The sequence below is a fragment of the Salmo salar genome, chromosome ssa11 (genome assembly GCF_905237065.1).
Source record: "Salmo salar chromosome ssa11, Ssal_v3.1, whole genome shotgun sequence".
NCBI classification, from domain to species: Eukaryota; Metazoa; Chordata; class Actinopteri; order Salmoniformes; family Salmonidae; genus Salmo; species Salmo salar.
Window position 1 is genome coordinate 87,127,306 of NC_059452.1, and position 20,446 is coordinate 87,147,751.

Below are 20,446 nucleotides of genomic sequence, written 5' to 3' on the forward strand. Positions count from 1 at the left end.
ATGATATTTGTTAATGCAATTGACTAACAAAGAGTGCTTCTACATCTGCATTGCTTGCTGTTTGGGGTTTTAGGCTGGGTTTCTGTACAGCACTTTGTGACATCAGCTGATGTAAGAAGGGCTTTATAAATACATTTGATTGATTGATTGATTGATTGATTGATTGATTGATTGATTGAATAAAATGTCTCATAAAATGGTTCAAGCATTATTGAGGCGCTTTCCATCACGTGGTCATCTCTGCTGCTGCAACAGTGACCACGTTTACATGCGCATAGTACTCCGGATAGTAGTTTATATCCCGATTTCACAAGTATCCCTGTATCCGTGAATAAACAGAGTATTCCTAATTTAAGTCCATATGTGTCAACTGAAAAACAGAATACCCTACTTGAGTATCCCAAATAATAACGTGATATTCAAGGACATCAACCACCCGAGCCACTGCCTGTTCACCCCGTTATCATCCAGAAGGCGAGGTCAGTACAGGAGACTGAAAAACAGCTTCTATCTCAAGGCCTTCAGACTGTTAAACAGCCATCACTAGCACATTACAGGCATAGACTAGGAATCCCTGGCCACATTACGGAATGGAACACTAGTCACTTTAATAATGTTACTCACCTCATATGTATATACTCTATTCTATACTATTCTACGGAATCTTAGTCACTTGATAATGTTTACATATCTGGCATTATTCATCCCATATGTATATCCTGTTTTCTATACTATTCTACTGTATCTTAGTCCATTCCGCTCTGACATTGCTCGTCCATATGTATATAGTCTAAATTCATTCCTACTTAGATTTGTGTGTATTGGGTATATGTTGTGTAATTTGTTAGATATTACTGCACTGTTGGAGCTAGAAGCACAAGCATTTCACTACACTCGCAATAACATCTGCTAATCACGTCTATGTGACCAATAACATTTGATTTGATTTGATATTGTTGTGCATGTAAACGTGGTCACTGCCAACTAACAAGTGGGTTTTGACTTACATGGGATGCAGCTCTCAGAAGTGACTTTTCGTAGCAGAAGGTTTAGAATAGCAGGAAATTAGCTTTAAAAAAATCTATATTTTCTCATTGTAAAATGTGTAGAATTAGTTATGAAACTGCAACAATTGTTTTGTGTACCATGGCAAAATGTGTCGAATAAGCTGTTTTGCCAAGAAAACATTTTAAATTTAAAAAGACAAGAATTTCTATTGGAAAAATTCAGGAATGTCCCTCCCCGTTTCGTTCCGTATAAGAAACTTTCGCAACAGAATCGGTGGAATGAATACACCCCAATTCACGTGTTTCCATTGCACTTCAGTGCACACAAATTACTCGTAAAACCTTTCTAGCAAGGGCGATATTGCGCGTGCACGTGACTGGCTTGCCATAGAAAACAAAGCTGTCTGCGCGGCATCCATTACAGCGGAGGGTGCAGACTTCGGGAATATATGAATATAGACGCCAGAAAACACTCCTAAATATGGATTTACAGCGAGTATAGGATCATTTGAGACTCGGGCCTGTAAGGGCAGTGAGACTGCAGGACACTCGCGAAATTGACGAAATATACAGTTTTTCTCGGGGTGCTTTGTCTTGGCCAGCGAGCAAACCATCATTGTCATTCGATTGGAAGCTTTTCGACTAGTGTTTGCTAGATGGGGGCTGGGGTACATCGCCATGTTGTTATCAAATAGTAACTGTTAAAAAAGACATCTTGAAGTAAAGGCGGAAATTTTGTCCACCAGGTCCTTCGTTTTGGCCACAGGGAACCGAATCTCAACAGTCGCGGAACCCACCACTGACTGTTGTCGTCGGTGACATGGCGGAGCAAGGCTACTCTTCTTGGTGAGTGCGCATAGGTATAGCCATTGCACGAGCTGGCTAATAGCCTGACTTGATTGCTGTATGTACTTTTCTTTCTTTTTTACATAGATATAGTTGACAACCTGCTTCGTTCCTAAGTAAATCAGCCGCTATTTTGCTTAACTAGAATTAGATGGCCCTGTTTTCAAATTGTGTTCGTGAGCTAACTAACTACTGTCCAAGTAAAGGGCTAGCTCGCTATCTGCCAGTTAGCTAACTTAGCCGCTCGTCTTAATGTTGGCATTTCATTGGTCATACGGAAATGGTTATGCAAGGTAGACGAATCTGTAAGGTTGTATATAACTAACGTTAGTTCGCCAACTCCTACCAAAATAATATTATTAGGTTAGCTATCTAGCTTGTAAGCCCCTCGTCAACATCAGTTTTTTTTTGTATGCATAAATATCTTATTGCTACATCTCGTTAGGCAGTTGCACACAAAGGGAGCCTATGAGCGTAGCTAGCCTACCGAACCAGTTTACGCTTGCTAGCCAGACTACGTTACCCGAAAAGCTCACCGGCTTTATTCATGGGATGTCTAATTTTTCACACAATAATTATGTTGCCATTGTGATATATTTATGACACGCCCGGTGTGTTATAAAGTCGGAGAGAAATAGCTATGTTATTGAGTCATCCATTTTTATTTTGTTAATGACGTGCGCAGCTGGCTTGCTAGCAAGTCAACACCTCTAGCTTGTTTAGCTAACGTTAGCTAACTTGTTAGGTTATCTTGATTGTCCATCATAATAACCTGCTTCCTAAGAGTAGCTAGCTGGCTAAATAAGGCATTGATCTGTAAATCGGGGTTTATCTTCCCGCATTGCAAACAACTACCTCTTCCCCTACTGTATTTATTTATTTTGCTCCTTTACACCCCAGTATTTCTACTTTGCACACGTATCTACTGTCAAATCTACCATTCCAGTGTTTTATTTGCTATATTGTATTTACTTCGCCACCATGGCCTATTTATTGCCTTTACCTCCCTTATCTCACCTCATTTGCTCACATTGTATATAGGCTTATTTTTCTACTGTATTATTGACTGTATGTTTGTTTTACTCCATGTGTAACTCAGTTGTTATGTGTCGAACTGCTTTGCTTTATCTTGGCCAGGTCGCCTACCTGGTTAAATGAAGGTGAAATAAAAAATAATAATTGTTAGCTATAACTAACTGATTGCAATCCCTACTGTTATGTGCCAGAATAATTTCTAATTTTATTTTTTATGTGTGATAGCAAGTGGTGCCATGCAGACCAATATTAGGTAGACTGATAAATAACATGTCCATCCGTGCCATTTATCGATTTCTCGCAATTGGAAATGGGGTCATTTTGTCCACCTTAGCTGTACATTTGATGTTTTTAATTGCAGGCCTATGCTGCAGATCATGGCATTATTAAAGTCAAATTATGTGCCATCTAAATGGCTAGTATTGTTTTTAAGTATTGATGTGGAGGCAACCATTTATAGCTCAGACACATCGGTAGGATTGTCAAACGTTTTCCTGTGTCAGCAGTTGATCTCTTTTGTGTTAACACAGCAAAGACCTTGAAGTCGTCAGCCATTCAGCCTTGTTAAAATATTCCAAACCAGAAGGCGGCAGTAGCATTGTTTGGCAATGCATGTCTGTGTATGTTGCTTAGGTTTGGTCTAGATTCCAACGTTAGTTAGCTAGCTGCACTAATGTTGCTATTTTGCGGAAAGCCCTTGTTTGTTTGTTTATTTATTTATTTATTTGAACCTTTATTTTACTAGGCAAGTCAGTTAAGAACAAAGTCTTATTTACAATGACTGCCTACACAGGCCAAACACGGACGACGCTGGGCCAATTGTGCACCGCTCTATGGGACTCCCAATCACGGCTGGTTGTGATACAGCCTGGATTCAAACCAGGGTGTCTGTAGTGACACCTCTACCACTGAGATGCAGTGCCTTAGACTGCTGTGCCACTCGGGAGCCCATCTGGCTTGATAATACTAGCCAGATGGCCACAGCTAGATAACTACCTAGCAAGATGACAAAGAAACTATTTCATTCACTCTCCATAATCATGGGGAGTGGAGGGTGAGATTTTTTTTGTGTGTGGGGGGGATTTTGGATGGTTGAGGGGCAGTCCTCGGGGGAACTGTGTTGGAGGTGTTAGATGGTTGGTGACCTTGCGGTTGGGATCTTGGGCCGGTGTCCGAGAGGTCGCTGGTTTGGGTCCCCGATTTGGCTTGGTGGGAGATCTGTCGATGTGCCCTTTGGTGGGGCGCTTGACCCTGGATGCTCTGTATGGCTGCATCATGTTATGGGTATGCTTGTAATCATTAAGGACTGGAGGTTTTCATGATTTAAAAAAAAATGTAATTGAGCTAAGTGCAGGCAAAATTCTAAAGGAACCTTGTTTAGTCTGCTTTCCACCAGACACTGGGAGATGAATAGACCTTTTTTCCCCTCTTTTTTTATACCTTTTATTTAACTAGGCAAGTCAGTTAAGAACACATTCTTATTTTCAATGACGGTCTAGGAACAGTGGGTTAACTGCCTTGTTCAGGGGCAGAATGACAGATTCGATCTTGCTACCTTTCGGTTACTAGTCCAACGCTCTAACCACTAGGCTACCTGCTGCCCCTTTCAGCAAGACAATAACCTAAAACACAAGGTCAAATCTGCATTTTACAGTTTTGACTGAAATCTACTTGAAAATCTATGTCAAAACCTGAAAATATTTGTCCTGCAATGATCAACAACCAATTTGACAGAGCTTGAAGAATTTTGAAAAGAATAATGTGCAAATGTGACCAAACGGCTCAAATCGGTCTTATGTAGCAAAATTTGAAAATGTAATTTTTTTAAATGTTTTACATTGGATAAAAGTAGACTCTCAGAGCTACAAAATGGTACTTCATACACTATAGTTGAGGAACAATGGGAAAGTATTTTTGCTTTGAAAGTTGATCAACTTGTAAACTCACTTTTGAGAAAAAGTTTTTTGAATGTTTTGGTACTGCTATTGGAGAGCCCTTCTTTGTCTATACCCATTCAGCATTGTTCACACCCTCTTAAGCTTTAGCCCCACCCATCACTTTAAGGGTTGATCTATATGTAACGTTACTAACACCAGTCAAGCACCCAAGCCAACTTGCTAGCTATTTCCAGACATCTAAGTGAGAGAGAACAGCTCACTGAACATTACTCACCCTAGCAGAGCTGGTTAGGCTGTTATGTTATCCAGAGCGTTGGTAATTGTCTGTTCGTTCAAAGCGTTTCGCGTTCAGAGCACACACTGGACGCTCTGGCCGATGAGTTGATCCAAACGTTCTGACCTTACAGCTTGGGTGCTTGACTGCCATTGACTGGCTAACATTGGCTAGCTACTTCCAGACACATAATGAGAGAACACCCCACTCTGACCATTTTACTCACCCTAGCAGAGCTGGTTAGGCTGTTTTCATGTTATCCAGAGCATTGGTGACTAACTGTGCTGCTGGCAACAATTTAGGTACGCATTTATGCAGACACTGGTGGCCATATTCAACACGTAACGTTAGCTAGCGAGCCAGCCAGCTAACGTTAGCTAGCTAACTAGGTAAACAATGAAGCATAATCACAACTCATGACGTTACTACCCTGCATGAATCTGCAGGTAGCTAACCAACCAGGTTCAATGTTAGCTAGGTAACATTTGGCTATAGCTAGCTAAGCAAATGGCTCTTTCTGTCAATTTGAAACGTGTAATATCTGAAAATGTAGCTAGCTAGACTATCTTACCCGTATACGTCATTCATGGTTAGACACGTCTCCTGTGGGATGCCATGGTTGCCCTTAGTTTGATGCTGTAATGCGGAGACGGGTGTTTTCTCTATCTCCTTAGCTATCATACTCTAATTCCACTGATTTCAAAACTCAGTCCTCCAGAAAGTGGAGAGCAATGTGTATGCCGTTTTAATACATAGCATCAATTTTATTTAAAAAATCCGCATTAGACAGGATTACCTAGACATACTGACCAGCTCAAATAGACAGAAGTGTGCTATATGGCAGACCAATCCAAACTCATCTCTCGTCATTTCCACCCCATTCATTATCTCAGCCAATCAGGGCTAGCGGGAAGTTTGCCTCACTTTTTCTTTGACTAAACCAACTAGGCTCGTAATTTAACAATTTTATTTGTATTTACAGATGGCATACAAGTTTTTTTTTTTTATTAAGGCACATGAAAGTTCACATGTTCGAGAAGTCATTTCTGCCAACAACAAAAAACGCAATTTGTTTAAAAAACAAAAGTTTCCGTTCAAACTGCTCTCCTGTGAATTAGTGACATAGCCCTAGTTTTCTGAAACGGGTCACAAATGTTGAACAATCCAGGCATAGAATGCTGTTAGACTTATCCAGAAAGACTCTCAGCTGTAATTTCTGCCAAAGGTGACGCTAATATATATTGACTCGGGGGGTGAATTATTTGAGAGGTCAGACGTTTCTTGTAGTTGGCCACCAGGTTTGCACACATCTCAGGAGGGATTTTGTCCCACTCCTCTTTGCAGATCTTCTCCAAGTCATGAAGGTTTCGAGGCTGACGTTTGGCAACTCGAACCTTCAGCTCCCTCCACAGATTTTCTATGGGATTAAGGTCTGGAGACTGGCTAGGCTACTCCAGGACCTTAATGTGCTTCTTCTTGAGCCACTCCTTTGTTGCCTTGGCCGTGTGTGTTTTGGTCATTGTCATGCTGGAATACCCATCCACGACCCATTTTCAATGCCCTGGCTGAGGGAAGGAGGTTCTCACCCAAGATTTGACGGTACATGGCCCTGTCCATCGTCTCTTTGATGCGGTGAAGTTGTCCTGTCCCCTTAGCAGAAAAACAGCCACAAAGCATAATGTTTCCACCTCCATGTTTGACGGTGGGGATGGTGTTCTTGGGGTCATAGGCAGCATTCCTCCTCCTCCAAATACGGCGAGTTGAGTTGATGCCAAAGAGCTCCATTTTGGTCTCATCTGACCACAACACTTTCACCCAGTTGTCCTCTGAATCATTCAGATGTTCATTGGCAAATTTCAGACGGGCATGTATATGTGCTTTCTTGAGCAGGGGGACCTTGCGGGCGCTGCAGGATTTCAGTCCTTCACGGCATAGTGTGTTACCAATTGTTTTCTTGGTGACTATGGTCCCAACTGCCTTGAGATCATTGACAAGATCCTCCCGTGTAGTTCTGGGCTGATTCCTCACCGTTCTCATGATCATTGCAACTCCATGAGGAGAGATCTTGCATGGAGCCCCAGGCCGAGGGAGATTGACAGTTCTTTTGTGTTTCTTCCATTTGCGAATAATCGCACCAACTGTTGTCACCTTCTCACTAAGCTGCTTGGCGATGGTCTTGTAGCCCATTCCAGCCTTGTGTAGGTCTACAATCTTGTCCCTGACATCCTTGGAGAGCTCTTTTGTCTTGGCCATGGTGGAGAGTTTGGAATCTGATTGATTGCTTCTGTGGACAGGTGTCTTTTTAACAGGTAACAAGCTGAGATTAGGAGCACTCCCTTTAAGAGTGTGCTCCTAATCTCAGCTCGTTACCTCTAAAAGACACCTGGGAACCAGAAATCTTTCTGAATGAGAGGGGTCAAATACTTATTTCCCTCATTAAAATGCAAATCAATTTCTAACATTTTGACATGTGTTTTTCTGTTGTTTTTTTTTGTTCCCTCTCACTGTTCAAATAAACCTACCATTTAAAATTATAGACTGATCATTTCTTTGTCAGTGGGCAAACGTACAAAATCAGCAGGGGATCAAATACTTTTTTCCCTCACTGTAGATCACTGACAAAAAATTACAAACCCATTTGAATCCCACGCTGTAACACTATAAAATGTTGAAAGTCAAGTGGTGTGATTTATGTTCTGAAGGCACTGTACATGTCATGATTAAGTTTATAAATAAAAACATATCTATCACTTAATTGAATCGCAACTGTTCTGAGTAAACTAAGTACAAGTCATTTTTAAATTGTTGGGGGACTTTCTGGGAATTACTGTTTCCTAGGCTTCGGTGTCCAACTACAACTACCCTTGGGTGACCAGGGTATTTGGAAAAAGCCACAGGATGGTTTTTCCAATACTGTCAAAACTCATTCTTTGAAGTTTTCAATACATTTTGAATATTTGTAGCTACTTAAGTCAATACCTGCAGTCAACTTGTGCAATACCTTAAGAGAAAGCCGATTGTGTTCTTCATTTCACCTGTCACATTATTTAACATTATGAATCTTACCGCAGTTCTTCAGAACAGTTGAACCAGTCACGTGTTTGTAAATAGCACAACGGGAGAACACGGGAACTTGTGAGCCCATAGTCCTATCGATGAGTCTCTGTTGTGTGGCGCACAGGTGATGAAATCACTTGTATGCAATTCACTACTAAATGTTTTCCATCAGATAGCTTATAATGGCTATCTGCCAGAACTCATCCACAGCACTAACTTATCTGTACAGTTGCCACTTTTTACTTGTGCTTCCTACTAGTGTTTTTTTTGCCCCTTTCTTCCTCAGTTCTTCTCCCTTCTGCTCCATCTACGCATGCTGTCTTCCTTCAGAAAAGCATGCATTACAACTTTGTTCATTTGCACAATTTTGTAGTTCACTTTTGCTCAAATCTTCATACTCACTGAAAATGTATTTATTTATTTCACCTTTATTTAACCAGGTAGGCCATTTGAGAACAAGTTCTCATTTACTGCGACCTGGCCAAGATAAAGTAAAGCGGTGCGACACAAACAACTGAGTTACACATGGGATAAACAAACAGACAGTCACAATAGAAAAGTCTATATGCAGTGTGTGCAAATGTAGTAAGATTCGGGAGGTAAGGCAATAAATAGGCCATAGTGGCGAAATAAGTACAATTTAGCAATTAAACACTGGAGTGATAGATGTGCAGAAGATGAATGTGGAAGTAGAGATACTGGGGTGCAAAGGAGCAAAACAATGAATAATATGGGGATGAGGTAGTTGGGTGGGCTATGTACAGGTGCAATGATCGGTAAGCTAATAATAATTTACTGGGGCTGTTCATGGCTCGGGCAAGGCCCCTTAGTTCCAGTGAAGGGAAATCTTAAAGCTACAGCATACAATGACATTCTAGACGATTCTGTGCTGCCAACTTTGTGGCAATAGTTTTGGGAAGGCCCTTATAGCATGACAATGCACCCATGCCCAAAGTGAGGTCCATGCAGAAATGGTTGAGATCCGTGTGGAAGAACTTAACTGGCCTGCACAGAGCCCTGACCTCAACCCCATCGGACACCTTTGGGATGAATTGGAACGGCGACAGCAAGCCAGGCCCAACATCAGTGCCTGACCTCACTAATGGTGTTGCGGCTGAATGGAGTGTCCGCAACAATGTTCCAACATCTAGTGGAAAGCCTTCCCATAAGAGAAGGCTGTTATAGCGGCAAAGGGGGGACCACCTCCATATTAATGCCCATGATTTTGGAATGAGATGTTCATCAAGCAGGTGTCCACATACTTTTGGCCGTGTAATGTGTGTGTACTGTGCATTTGGAAAGTATTCAGACCCCTTCACAGTTTGTTACGTTACAGCCTTATTCTAAAATTGATTAAATATTTTTTTCCCTCCTCAATCTACGCACTACCCCATAATGACAGCTTTTTGTTGTTGACATCACCTTTTGCTATGAGACTCGACATTGAGCTCAGGTGCATCCTGTTCCCATTGATCATTCTTGATGTTTCTAGAACTTGGAGTCCACCTGTGGTAAATTCAATTGATTGGACATGATTTGGAAAGGCACATACCTGTCTATATAAGATCCCACAGTTGACAGTGCATATCAGAGCAGAAACCAAGCCATGAGGTCAAAGGAATTGTCCGCACAGCTCAGAGACAGGATTGTGTCAAGGCACAGTTCTGGGGAAGGGTACCAAAAACAAATGTCTGCAGCATTGAAGGTCCCCAAGAACACCGGGGCCGCCATCATTCTTCTTTGGGAAAGTGGGGCAGTATTGAGTAGCTTGGATGAATGACGTGCCCAGAGTAAACTGCCTGCTACTCGGGCCCAAAAGCTAGAATATGCATAGAATTAGTAGATCTGGATTGAAAACACTGAAGTTTCTAAAACTGTTTGAATGATGTCTGTGAGTATAACAGAACTCATATGGCAGGCAAAAACCTGAGAGAAAATCCAACCAGGAAGTGGGAAATCTGAGCTTTGTAGTTTCTCAAGTGATTGCCTATCCAATATACAGTGTCTGTCGGGTCATATTGCACTTCCTAAGGCTTCCACTAGATGTCATAATCGCAAAGTATGCTTTCTCCGTAAAGCCTTTTTGAAATCGGACACTGGTTGGATTAACCTGTTAGGGCTAGGGGGCAGTATTGACACGGCTGGATAAAAAACATACCCGATTTAATCTGGTTACCACTCCTACCCAGTAACTAGAATATGCATATACTTATTACATATGGATAGAAAACACCCTAAAGTTTCTAAAACTGTTTGAATGGTGTCTGTGAGTATAACAGAACTCAAATGGCAGGTCAAAACCTGAGAGATTCCTTTACAGGAAGTGGCCTGTCTGACCATTTCTTGAACTTCTTTTCCATCTCTATCTTTTACTAAGGATCTCTGCTCTAACGTGACACTTCCCACGTCGTCCATAGGCGCTCAGAGCCCGGGAAAAAACAGAATGTCGTCATTCCAGCCCCAGGCTGAAACACATTATCGCCTTTCTCAAGTGGCCGATCAAGGGACTCTGGGCTTATGCGCGTGACCCGACCGCCCCCGCCTTTGTGATTTTTTTTCCTCTGTTTGCCGAAAAAGAGATTCCCTGTCGGAATATTATCGCTTTTCTACGAGAAAAATGGCGTAAAAATTGATTTTAAACAGCGGTTGACATGCCTCGAAGTTCGGTAATGGAATATTTAGAATTTTATTGTCACGAATTGCGCCATGCGCGTGACACTTCTTTACCATTTCGGATAGTGTCTGGAACGCACGAACAAAACGCCGCTATTCGGATATAACAATGGATTATTTTGGACCAAACCAACATTTGTTATTTAAGTAGCAGTCCTGGGTGTGCATTCTGCAAAATGCACTTTCGTGCATTTTGCCTGCAGCTTTCGCAATGCATTGCGCTGTTTATGCTTCAAGCCTATCAACTCCCAAGATTAGGCTAGTGTAACCGATGTGAAATGGCTAGCTAGTTAGCGGGTGCGCGTTAATAGCGTTTCAAACGTCACTTGCTCTGAGACTTGGGAGTGGTTGTTCCCCTTGCTCTGCATGGGTAACGCTGCTTCGAGGGTGACTGTTGTCGATGTGTTCCTGGTTCGAGCCCAGGTAGGAGCGAGGAGAGGGATGGAAGCTATACTGTTACACTGGCAATACTAAAGTGCCTATAAGAACATCCAATAGTCAAAGGTATATGAAATACAAATCGTATAGAGAGAAATAGTCCTATAATAACTACAACCTAAAACTTCTTACCTGGGAAAATTGAAGACTCATGTTAAAAGGAACCACCAGCTTTCATATGTTCTGAGCAAGGCACTTAAACGTTAGCTTTCTTACATGGCACATATTGCACTTTTACTTTCTTCTCCAACACTTTGTTTTTGCATTATTTAAACCAAATTGAACATGTTTCATTATTTGAGGCTAAATTGATTTTATTGATGTATTAAGTTAAAATAATTGTTCATTCAGTATTGTTGTAATTGTAATTATTATAAATAAAGCAAAAAAAATCGGCCGATTTTAAATCGGTATAGGCTTTTTTTTGGGCCTCCAATAATCGGTATCGGCGTCGAAAAAATCATAATCGGTCGACCTCTAGTTCCTACCACTTAAAAATGACTCCAAACCCCCTGCCACTGTCACTTAAGGGCCCAGGCTGTGTGGTACAAGGGTGGGACTTGGGGCAGACACACTCCATGGAAACGTAGGCTTCCCTCTCGGGTGTGCTCTCCCTCTTCCCCTCCCTCTGCTCTGTCCTCTCACTCTGCTTCCTCTCCCTCCACTCTCCATCTCTATCCCTCCAATCATCTCTAACTCCTCTTCCTCCATGCCTTTTTGCTGCTGAGCCCTGACTCTCCATATCATGTCCTTTGCTTTCACTGACCTAGAGGAACAGAGTAACAGGGAGAGGAGCAACACACAGGATACAAATGCAGTCAGGAACATCTCTCTCACAATGTCCCTTCCTTCCTCTTTCTTTTTCTCAACCATACACATACTGGCTTCCTAATAAAGGGTTTCCATAATACATTGTGTGATAGTTACCCGCCTCCCTTTCCACACTCTCTCCCTCTGTCTCCTCCAATAAACTCTTGCATTCGTGCTTGACTAACTACAGAGTTAGCTGATTAGTTAAATCAAATCAAATTCATTTGTCACATACACATGGTTAGCAGGTGTTAATGCAAGTGCAGCAAAATGCTTGTGCTTCTAGTTCCGACCATGCACTAATATCTAACAAGTAATCTAACAATTTCAAAACAACTACCTTATACACACAAGTATAAAGGCCGAATGGCATAGGCAAGATGCAGTAGATGGTATAGAGTACATTATATATACATATAAGATGAGCAATGCAGGGTATGACAACATTATATGAAGTGACATTGTTTAAAGTGGCTAGTGATACATTTAATTACATCAGATGGCAAGATGCAGTAGATGGTATAGCGTACAGTATATACATATGAGATGAGCAATGCAGGGTATGAAAACATATGAAGTGACATTGTTTAAAGTGGTTAGTGATACATTTAATTACATCAGATGGCAAGATGCAGTAGACAGTATAGCATACAGTATATACATAAGAGATGAGTAATGTAGGTTAAGTAAACATTATGTAATATAAAGTGGCTAGTGATAAATTGATTATATCAATTTTACCATTAACCTCTCTGGGCTAGGCGGGACGAATTCGTCCCACCTACGCAACAGCCAGTTGAATCCCGTGGCGCGATTTTCAAATACCTTAGAAATGCTATTACTTCAATTTCTCAAACATATGACTATTTTACAGCATTTTTAAAGACAAGACTCTCGTTAATCTAACCACACTGTCCGATTTCAAAAAGGCTTTACAACGAAAGCAAAACATTACATTATGTCAGCAGAGTACCCAGCCAGAAATAATCAGACACCCATTTTTCAAGCTAGCATATGTCACAAAAACCCAGAAGACAGCTAAATGCAGCACTAACCTTTGATGATCTTCATCAGATGACACACCTAGGACATTATGTTATACAATACATGCATGTTTTGTTCAATCAAGTTCATATTTATATCAAAAACCTGCTTTTTACATTAGCATGTGACGTTCAGAACTAGCATACCCCCCGCAAACCTCCGGTGAATTTACTAAATTTAGTTTAGCCCTGACCAAAGTCATAATCCATCGTTATATCCAAATAGCGGCGTTTTGTTCGTGCGTTCCAGACACTATCCGAAATGGTAAATCAGGGTTACGAGCTTGGCGCAATTCGTGACAAAACATTTGTAAATATTCCATTACCGTACTTCGAAGCATGTCAACCGCTGTTTAAAATCCATTTTTATGCCATTTTTCTCGTAAAAAAGCGATAATATTCCGACCGGGAATCTCCGTTTAGGTAAACAGAGGAAAGAAAACAAAGCATTCGGTCGACGCGGGCACGCGCGTGAGTCTCACAGTACTGTAACCAGCCACTACCCAAACACGCTACTTTTTTTCAGCCAGAGCCTGCAAAGCCACGATTCAGCTTTTTGCCGCCTTCTGAGAGCCCATGTGAGACGTAGGAAGTGTCACGTAACAGCAGAGATCCTTTGTAATGGATAGAGATGGCAAAGAAGGCCAAGAAATGGTCAGACAGGGTACTTCCTGTACAGAATCTTCTCAGGTTTTGACCTGCCATTTGTGTTCTGTTATACTCACAGACACCATTCAAACAGTTTTAGAAACTTTGGAGTGTTTTCTATCCAAAGCCAATAATTATATGCATATTCTAGTTACTGGGCAGGAGTAGTAACCAGATTAAATCGGGTCCGTTTTTTTATCCAGCCGTGTCAATACTGCCCCCTAGCCCTAACAGGTTAACCTGTTTGGGCTAGGGGGCAGTATTGAGAATTTTGGAAAAAATATGTGCCCATTTTTAACTGCCTCCTACACCAACTCAGAAGCTAGAATATGCATATTATTGTTCAGGTTTGGATAGAAAACACCTTAAAGTTTCTAAAACTGTTTGAATGGTGTCTGTGAGTATAACAGAACTCCTATGGCAGGCAAAAACCTGACAAGGTTTCATGCAGGAAGTGGCCTGTTTGACAAGGAGTCGTGCGTCTTGCATCTATTTATTGAAGAGTAAGGATCTTAGCTGTAACGTGACAATTCCCAGGGCTCCAATAGGCTCTCAGGACAATCATGAAGGTTGACGAGGCAGCCTCAGGCTGAAACAGATTATCACCTTATCCAAGTGTCCCATTAGGTGACAATGGAATGAGGCGCGTGCGCGATTAGCCCCCGTGGAGTATTTTAATTCGGCTGTTTAGTTTATTGCAGATTCCCGGTCGGAATATTATCGCTTTTCTACGAGATAAATGGCATAAAAATTGGTTTTAAACAGCGGTTGACATGCTTCGAAGTACGGTAATGGAATATTTAGACATTTTTTGTCACGCCATGCGCCATGCGCACGACCGTGGATTACCATTCGTATAGTGTCTAGAACGCACGAACAAAACGACGCTATTTGGATATAACTATGGATTATTTGGGACCAAACCTACATTTGTTATTGAAGTAGAAGTCCTGGGCGTGCATTCTGACGAAGAACAGGAAAGGTAAGAACATTTTTCTTATAGGAAATGTTATTATGGTGAAGGCTAATCTTGCCGGGTGTCTAAAGAGCTAGCCGTGATGGCTGGGCTATGTACTTAGAATATTGCAAAATGTGCTTCATCCGAAAAGCTATTTTAAAATTGGATATATCGAGTGCATAGAGGAGTAATGTATCTATAATTCTTAAAATAATTGTTATGCTTTTTGTGAACGTTTATCGTGAGTAATTTAGCAAACTGTTAGTAAATTCCCCGGAAGTTTGCGGGGGGTATGCTTTTTCTGAACGTCACATGCTAATGTAAAAAGCTGTTTTTTGATATAAATATGAACTTGATTGAACAGACATGCATGTATTGTATAACATAATGTCCTAGGTGTGTCATCTGATGAAGATCATAAAAGGTTAGTGCTGCATTTAGCTGTGGTTTGGGTTTTGGTGACATTATATGCTAGCTTGAAAAATGGGTGTCTGATTATTTCTGGCTGGGCACTCTCCTGACATCATCTAATGTTTTGCTTTCGTTGTAAAGCCTTTTTGAAATCAGACAGTGTGGTTAGATAAACGAGAGTCTTGTCTTTAAATAGCTGTAAAATAGTCATATGTTTGAGAAATTGAAGTAATAGTATTTCAAACGATTCAAAAATCGCGCCACTGGATTAGACTGGCTGTTACGTAGGTGGGACGAATTCGTCCCGCCTAGCCCATAGATGTTAATAAAGTGGTTGGAGTTGAGTCAGTATGTTGGCAGCAGCCACTCAATGTTAGTGATGGCTGTTTAACAGTCTGATGGCCCTGAGATGGAAGCTGTTTTTCAGTCTCTCGGTCCCCGCTTTGATGCACCTGTACTGACCTCGCCTTCTGGATGATAGCGGGGTGAACAGGCAGTGGCTCCGGTGGTTGTTGTCCTTGATGATCTTTTTGGCCTTCCTGTGACATCGGGTGGTGTTGGTGTCCTGGAGGGCAGATAGTTTGCACCCGGTGATGCGTTGTGCAGACCTCACTACGCTCTGGAGAGCCTTCCGGTTATGGCCGGAGCTCTCGATTGTGCATCTGTAAAAGTTTGTGTGTTTTTGGTGACAAGCCAAATTTCTTCAGCCTCCTGAGGTTGAAGAGTCACTGTTGCGCCTTCTTCACCACGCTGTCTGTGTGGGTGGACCATTTCAGTTTGTCCATGATGTGTACGCCGAGGAACTTAAAACTCTCCACTACTGTCCCGTCAATATAGATAGGGGGCTGCTCCCTCCGCTGTTTCCTGAAGTCCACGATCATCTCCTATGTTTTGTTGACATTGAGTGTGAGGATATTTTCCTGACACCACACTCCGAGGGCCCTCACCTCCTCCCTGTAGGCCGTCTCGTTGGTAATCAAGCCTACCACTGTAGTGTCGTCTGCAAACTTGATGATTGCGTTGGAGGCATGCATGGCCACGCAGTCATGGGTGAACAGGTAATACAGTAGAAGGCTGAGAACGCACCCATGTGGGGACCCAGTGTTGAGGATCAGTGGGGTGGAGATGTTGTTACCTACCCTCACCACCTGGGGCGGCCCATCAGGATGTCCAGGACCCAGTTGCACAGGGCGGGGTTGAGACTCAGGGTCTCAAGCTTAATGATGAGTTTGGAGGGTACTATGGTGTTAAATGCTGAGGTGTAATCGATGAACAGCCTTCTTACATAGGTATTCCTCTTATCCAGATGGGTTAGGGCAGTGTGATGGCGATAGCGTCGTCTGTGGACCTATTGTGGCGATAAGAAAATTGGAGTGGGTCTAGGGTGTCAGGTAGGGTGGAGGTGATATGGTCCTTGACTAGTCTCTCAAAGCACTTCATGATGACGGAAGTGAGTGCTACAGGGCGGTAGTCATTTAGCTCAGTTACCTTAGCTTTCTTGGTTACTACTCCTGCCCAGTAACTAGAATATGCATATAATTATTGGCTTTGGATAGAAAATACCCTAAAGTTTCTAAAACGGTTTGAATGGTGTCTGTGAGTATAACAGAACTCATATGGCAGGCCAAAACCTGAGAAGATTCCATGCAGGAAGTGGCCTGTCTGACAATTTCTTGCCCTTCTTGATTATCTCTATCCATTACAGAGGATCTCTGCTGTTACGTGACACTTCCTACGGCTCCCATGGGCTCTCAGAAGGCGGCAAAAAGCTGAATCGTGGCTTTGCAGGCTCTGGTTGAAAAAAAGTAGCGCGTTTGGGTAGTGGCTGGTTACAGTACTGTGAGACTCAGGAGCGTGCCCGCGTCGACAGAATGCTTTGTTTTCTTTCCTCTGTTTACCTAAACGCAGATTCCCGGTCGGAATATTATCGCTTTTTTACGAGAAAAATGGCATAAAAATTGATTTTAAACAGCGGTTGACATGCTTCGAAGTACGGTAATGGAATATTTAGAATTTTTTTTGTCACGAATTGCGCCATGCTCGTCACCCTTATTTACCCTTTCGGATAGTGTCTTGAACGCACGAACAAAACGCCGCTATTTGGATATAACGATGGATTATTTTGGACCAAACCAACATTTGTTATTGAAGTAGCAGTCCTGGGAGTGCATTCTGACGAAGACAACAAAAGGTAATCAAACTTTTATAATAGTAAATATGATTATGGTGAGTGCTAAACTTGCCGGGTGTCTAAATAGTGAGCCCGTGATGCCTGGGCTATGTACTCAGAATATTGCAAAATGTGCTTTCACCGAAAAGCTATTTTAAAATCGGACACCTCAATTGCACAAAGGAGTTCTGTATCTATAATTCTTAAAATAATTGTTATGTTTTTGTGAACGTTTATCGTGAGTAATTTAGTAAAATTTAATGTCCTAGGTGTGTCATCTGATGAAGATCATCAAAGGTTAGTGCTGCATTTAGCTGTCTTCTGGGTTTTTGTGACATTATATGCTAGCTTGAAAAATGGGTGTCTGATTATTTCTGGCTGGGTACTCTGCTGACATAATCTAATGTTTTGCTTTCGTTGTAAAGCCTTTTTGAAATCGGACAGTGTGGTTAGATTAACGAGAGTCTTGTCTTTAAAATGGTGTAAAATAGTCATATGTTTGAGAAATTGAAGTAATAGCATTTTTAAGGTATTTGAAAATCGTGCCATGGGATTACACTGGCTGTTGCGTAGGTGGGACGATTTCGTCCCGCCTAGCCCAGAGAGGTTAAAAGCAGTGGTTCGCGCGTTCAGTTTTGTGCGAATGCTGCCATGAATCCACGGTTTCTGGTTGGGGAATGTTTTAACCTCTATGGGCTAGGTGGGACGCTAGCGTGCCACCCGTGGTGCACTCCATCAACAGCAGGTGCATTTCAAGAGCGGCAAATTTGAATCCAAATAAATGTCAAAATTCAAATTTTTCAAACATACAACTATTTTACACCCTTTGAAAGATAAACATCTCCTTAATCTAACCACGTTTTACGATTTCAAAAAGGTTTTACGGCGAAAGCATAAATTTAGAGTATGTTAGGACAGTACATTTACAAGAGTTGTGTGTAATGTTTTGTCAATTCAAAGACAGGGTCACCAAAACCATAAAACCAGCTAAAATGATGCACTAACCTTTTACAATCTCCATCAGATGACACTCCTAGGACATTATGTTAGACAATGCATGCATTTTTAGTTCTATCAAGTTCATATTTATATCCAAAAACAGCGTTTTACTATGGCATTGATGTTGAGGAAATCGTTTCCCACCAATAACCGGCAGTCAAGTCAGCGTCACAAATTAAATAATTAAAATTAGAAAACATTGGTAAAATATTATATTGTCATTTAAAGAATTATAGATTTACATCTCTTGAACGCAATCAACTTGCCAGATTTAAAAATAACCTTACTGGGAAATCACACTTTCCAATAATCTGAGCACTGCGCCCAGAAAAATACGCGTTGCGATACAGACTAGACGTCATGTTGGGGAGATCTAAAATCGAAAATACTATGTAAATAATCCATTACCTTTGATTCTCTTCATCAGATGTCACTTCCAGGTATCACAGGTCCATAACGAATGTAGTTTTGTTCAAAAAAAGCTCATCATTTATGTCCAAAAATCTCCGTCTTGTTAGCACATGATCTAAGCCAGCCGGACTTCTCGTCATGAACGAGGGGAAAAAATATATTTACGTTCGTTCAAACATGTCAAACGTTGTATAGCATAAATCATTAGGGCCTTTTTAACCAGAACATGAATAATATTCAAGGTGGACGAATGCATACTCTTTTATAACGTATTGGAACGAGGGTACCCAACATGAACTCGCGCGCCAGGTGTCTAATGGGCCATCATCATTCCATGGCTCTTGTTCGGTCAGATCTCCCTCCAGAAGACTCAAAACACTTTGTAAAGGATGGTGACATCTAGTGGAAGCAATAGGAAGTGCCAAAATATTCCTCAGCCCCTGTGTTTTTCAATGGCATAGGTTTAAAGGTAATACAACACATCAGGTATCCACTTCCTGTCAGAAAATGTCTCAGGGTTTTGCCTGCCAAATGAGTTCTGTTATACTCACAGACACCATTCAAACAGTTTTAGAAAATTTAGGGTGTTTTCTATCCATATGTAATAAGTATATGCATATTCTAGTTACTGGGTAGGAGTGGTAACCAGATTAAATCGGTATGTTTTTTTATCCAGCCGTGTCAATACTGCCCCCTAGCCCTAACAGGTTAATAGACGCTGTGGGTACAACATCACCGATGCACTTCTTAATGAACTCGCACACCGAATCAGCGTATTCGTCAATGTTGTTGTTCGACGCAATGCGGAACATATCCCAGTCCACGTGATCGAAGCAATCTTGAAGCATGGAATCAGATTGGTCGGACCAGCGTTGAACAGACCTGAGGGCGGGAGCTTCCTGTTTTAGTTTCTGTCTATAGGCTTGGAGCAACAAAATGGCGTCGTGGTCAGTTTTTCCGAAAGGAGGGCGGGGGAGCGTCTTATATGCGTCGCAGAAGTTAGAATAACAATGATCCAGGGTTTTGCTACCCCTGCTAGTACAATTGATATGCTGATAGAATTTGGGGAGCCCTTTTTTCAGATTAGTCTTGTTAAAATCCCCGGCTTCAATAAATGCAGCCTCAGGATATGTGGTTTCCAGTTTACATAGTCCAATGAAGTTCTTTCAGGGCCGTCAATGTGTCTGCTTGGGGGTGGGGGATATACACGGCTGTGATTATGATCGAAGAGAATTCTCTTGGTAGATAATGCGGTCGGCATTTGATAGTGAGGAATTCTAAGTCAGGTGAACAAAAGGACTTGAGTTCCTGTATATTGTTATGATCACACCACGTCTCGTTAATCATAAGGCATACACCCCCGCCCTTCTTCTTACCAGAGAGATGCTTGTTTCTGTCGGCGCGATGCGTGAAGAAACCAGGTGGCTGTACCGACTCAGATAGCGTGTCTCGAGTGAGCCATGTTTACGTGAAACAAAGAACGTTACAGTCTCGGATGTCTCTCTGGAATGCTACCCTTGCTCGGATTTCGTCTACCTTGTTGTCAAGAGACTGGACATTGGCGAGTAGTATGCTCGGGAGCGGTGCGCGATGTGCCCGTCTACGGAGCCTGACCAGAAGACCGCTCCGTCTGCCCCTTCTACGGCGTCGTTGTTTTGGGTCGCTGGCTGGGATCCAGACCATTGTCCTGGGTTGTAGGCCAAACAGAGGATCCGCTTCGGGAAAGTCGTATTCCTGGTCATAATGTTGGTGAGTTGACGTTGCTCTT

The 20,446-nt window shown here is 41.9% G+C and overlaps 1 protein-coding gene across 2 annotated transcripts in view; it reads left to right on the forward strand.

Annotated features, from left to right (window-relative positions):
* Positions 1-1,348: 1,348 nt before the first annotated feature.
* LOC106563206 (signal peptide peptidase-like 3) overlaps positions 1,349-20,446 on the forward strand; it is a 49,298-nt gene continuing 30,200 nt past the window's right edge. Inside the window, exon 1 of one of the 2 annotated variants that reach the window (XM_014128551.2) lies at positions 1,349-1,853. In XM_014128551.2, coding sequence (XP_013984026.2) covers positions 1,828-1,853 — 26 coding nt within the window. In that variant the 5' untranslated portion in view covers positions 1,349-1,827. The remainder of the gene's footprint in view (positions 1,854-20,446) is intronic. The other variant, XM_014128550.2, reaches the window with a different exon arrangement.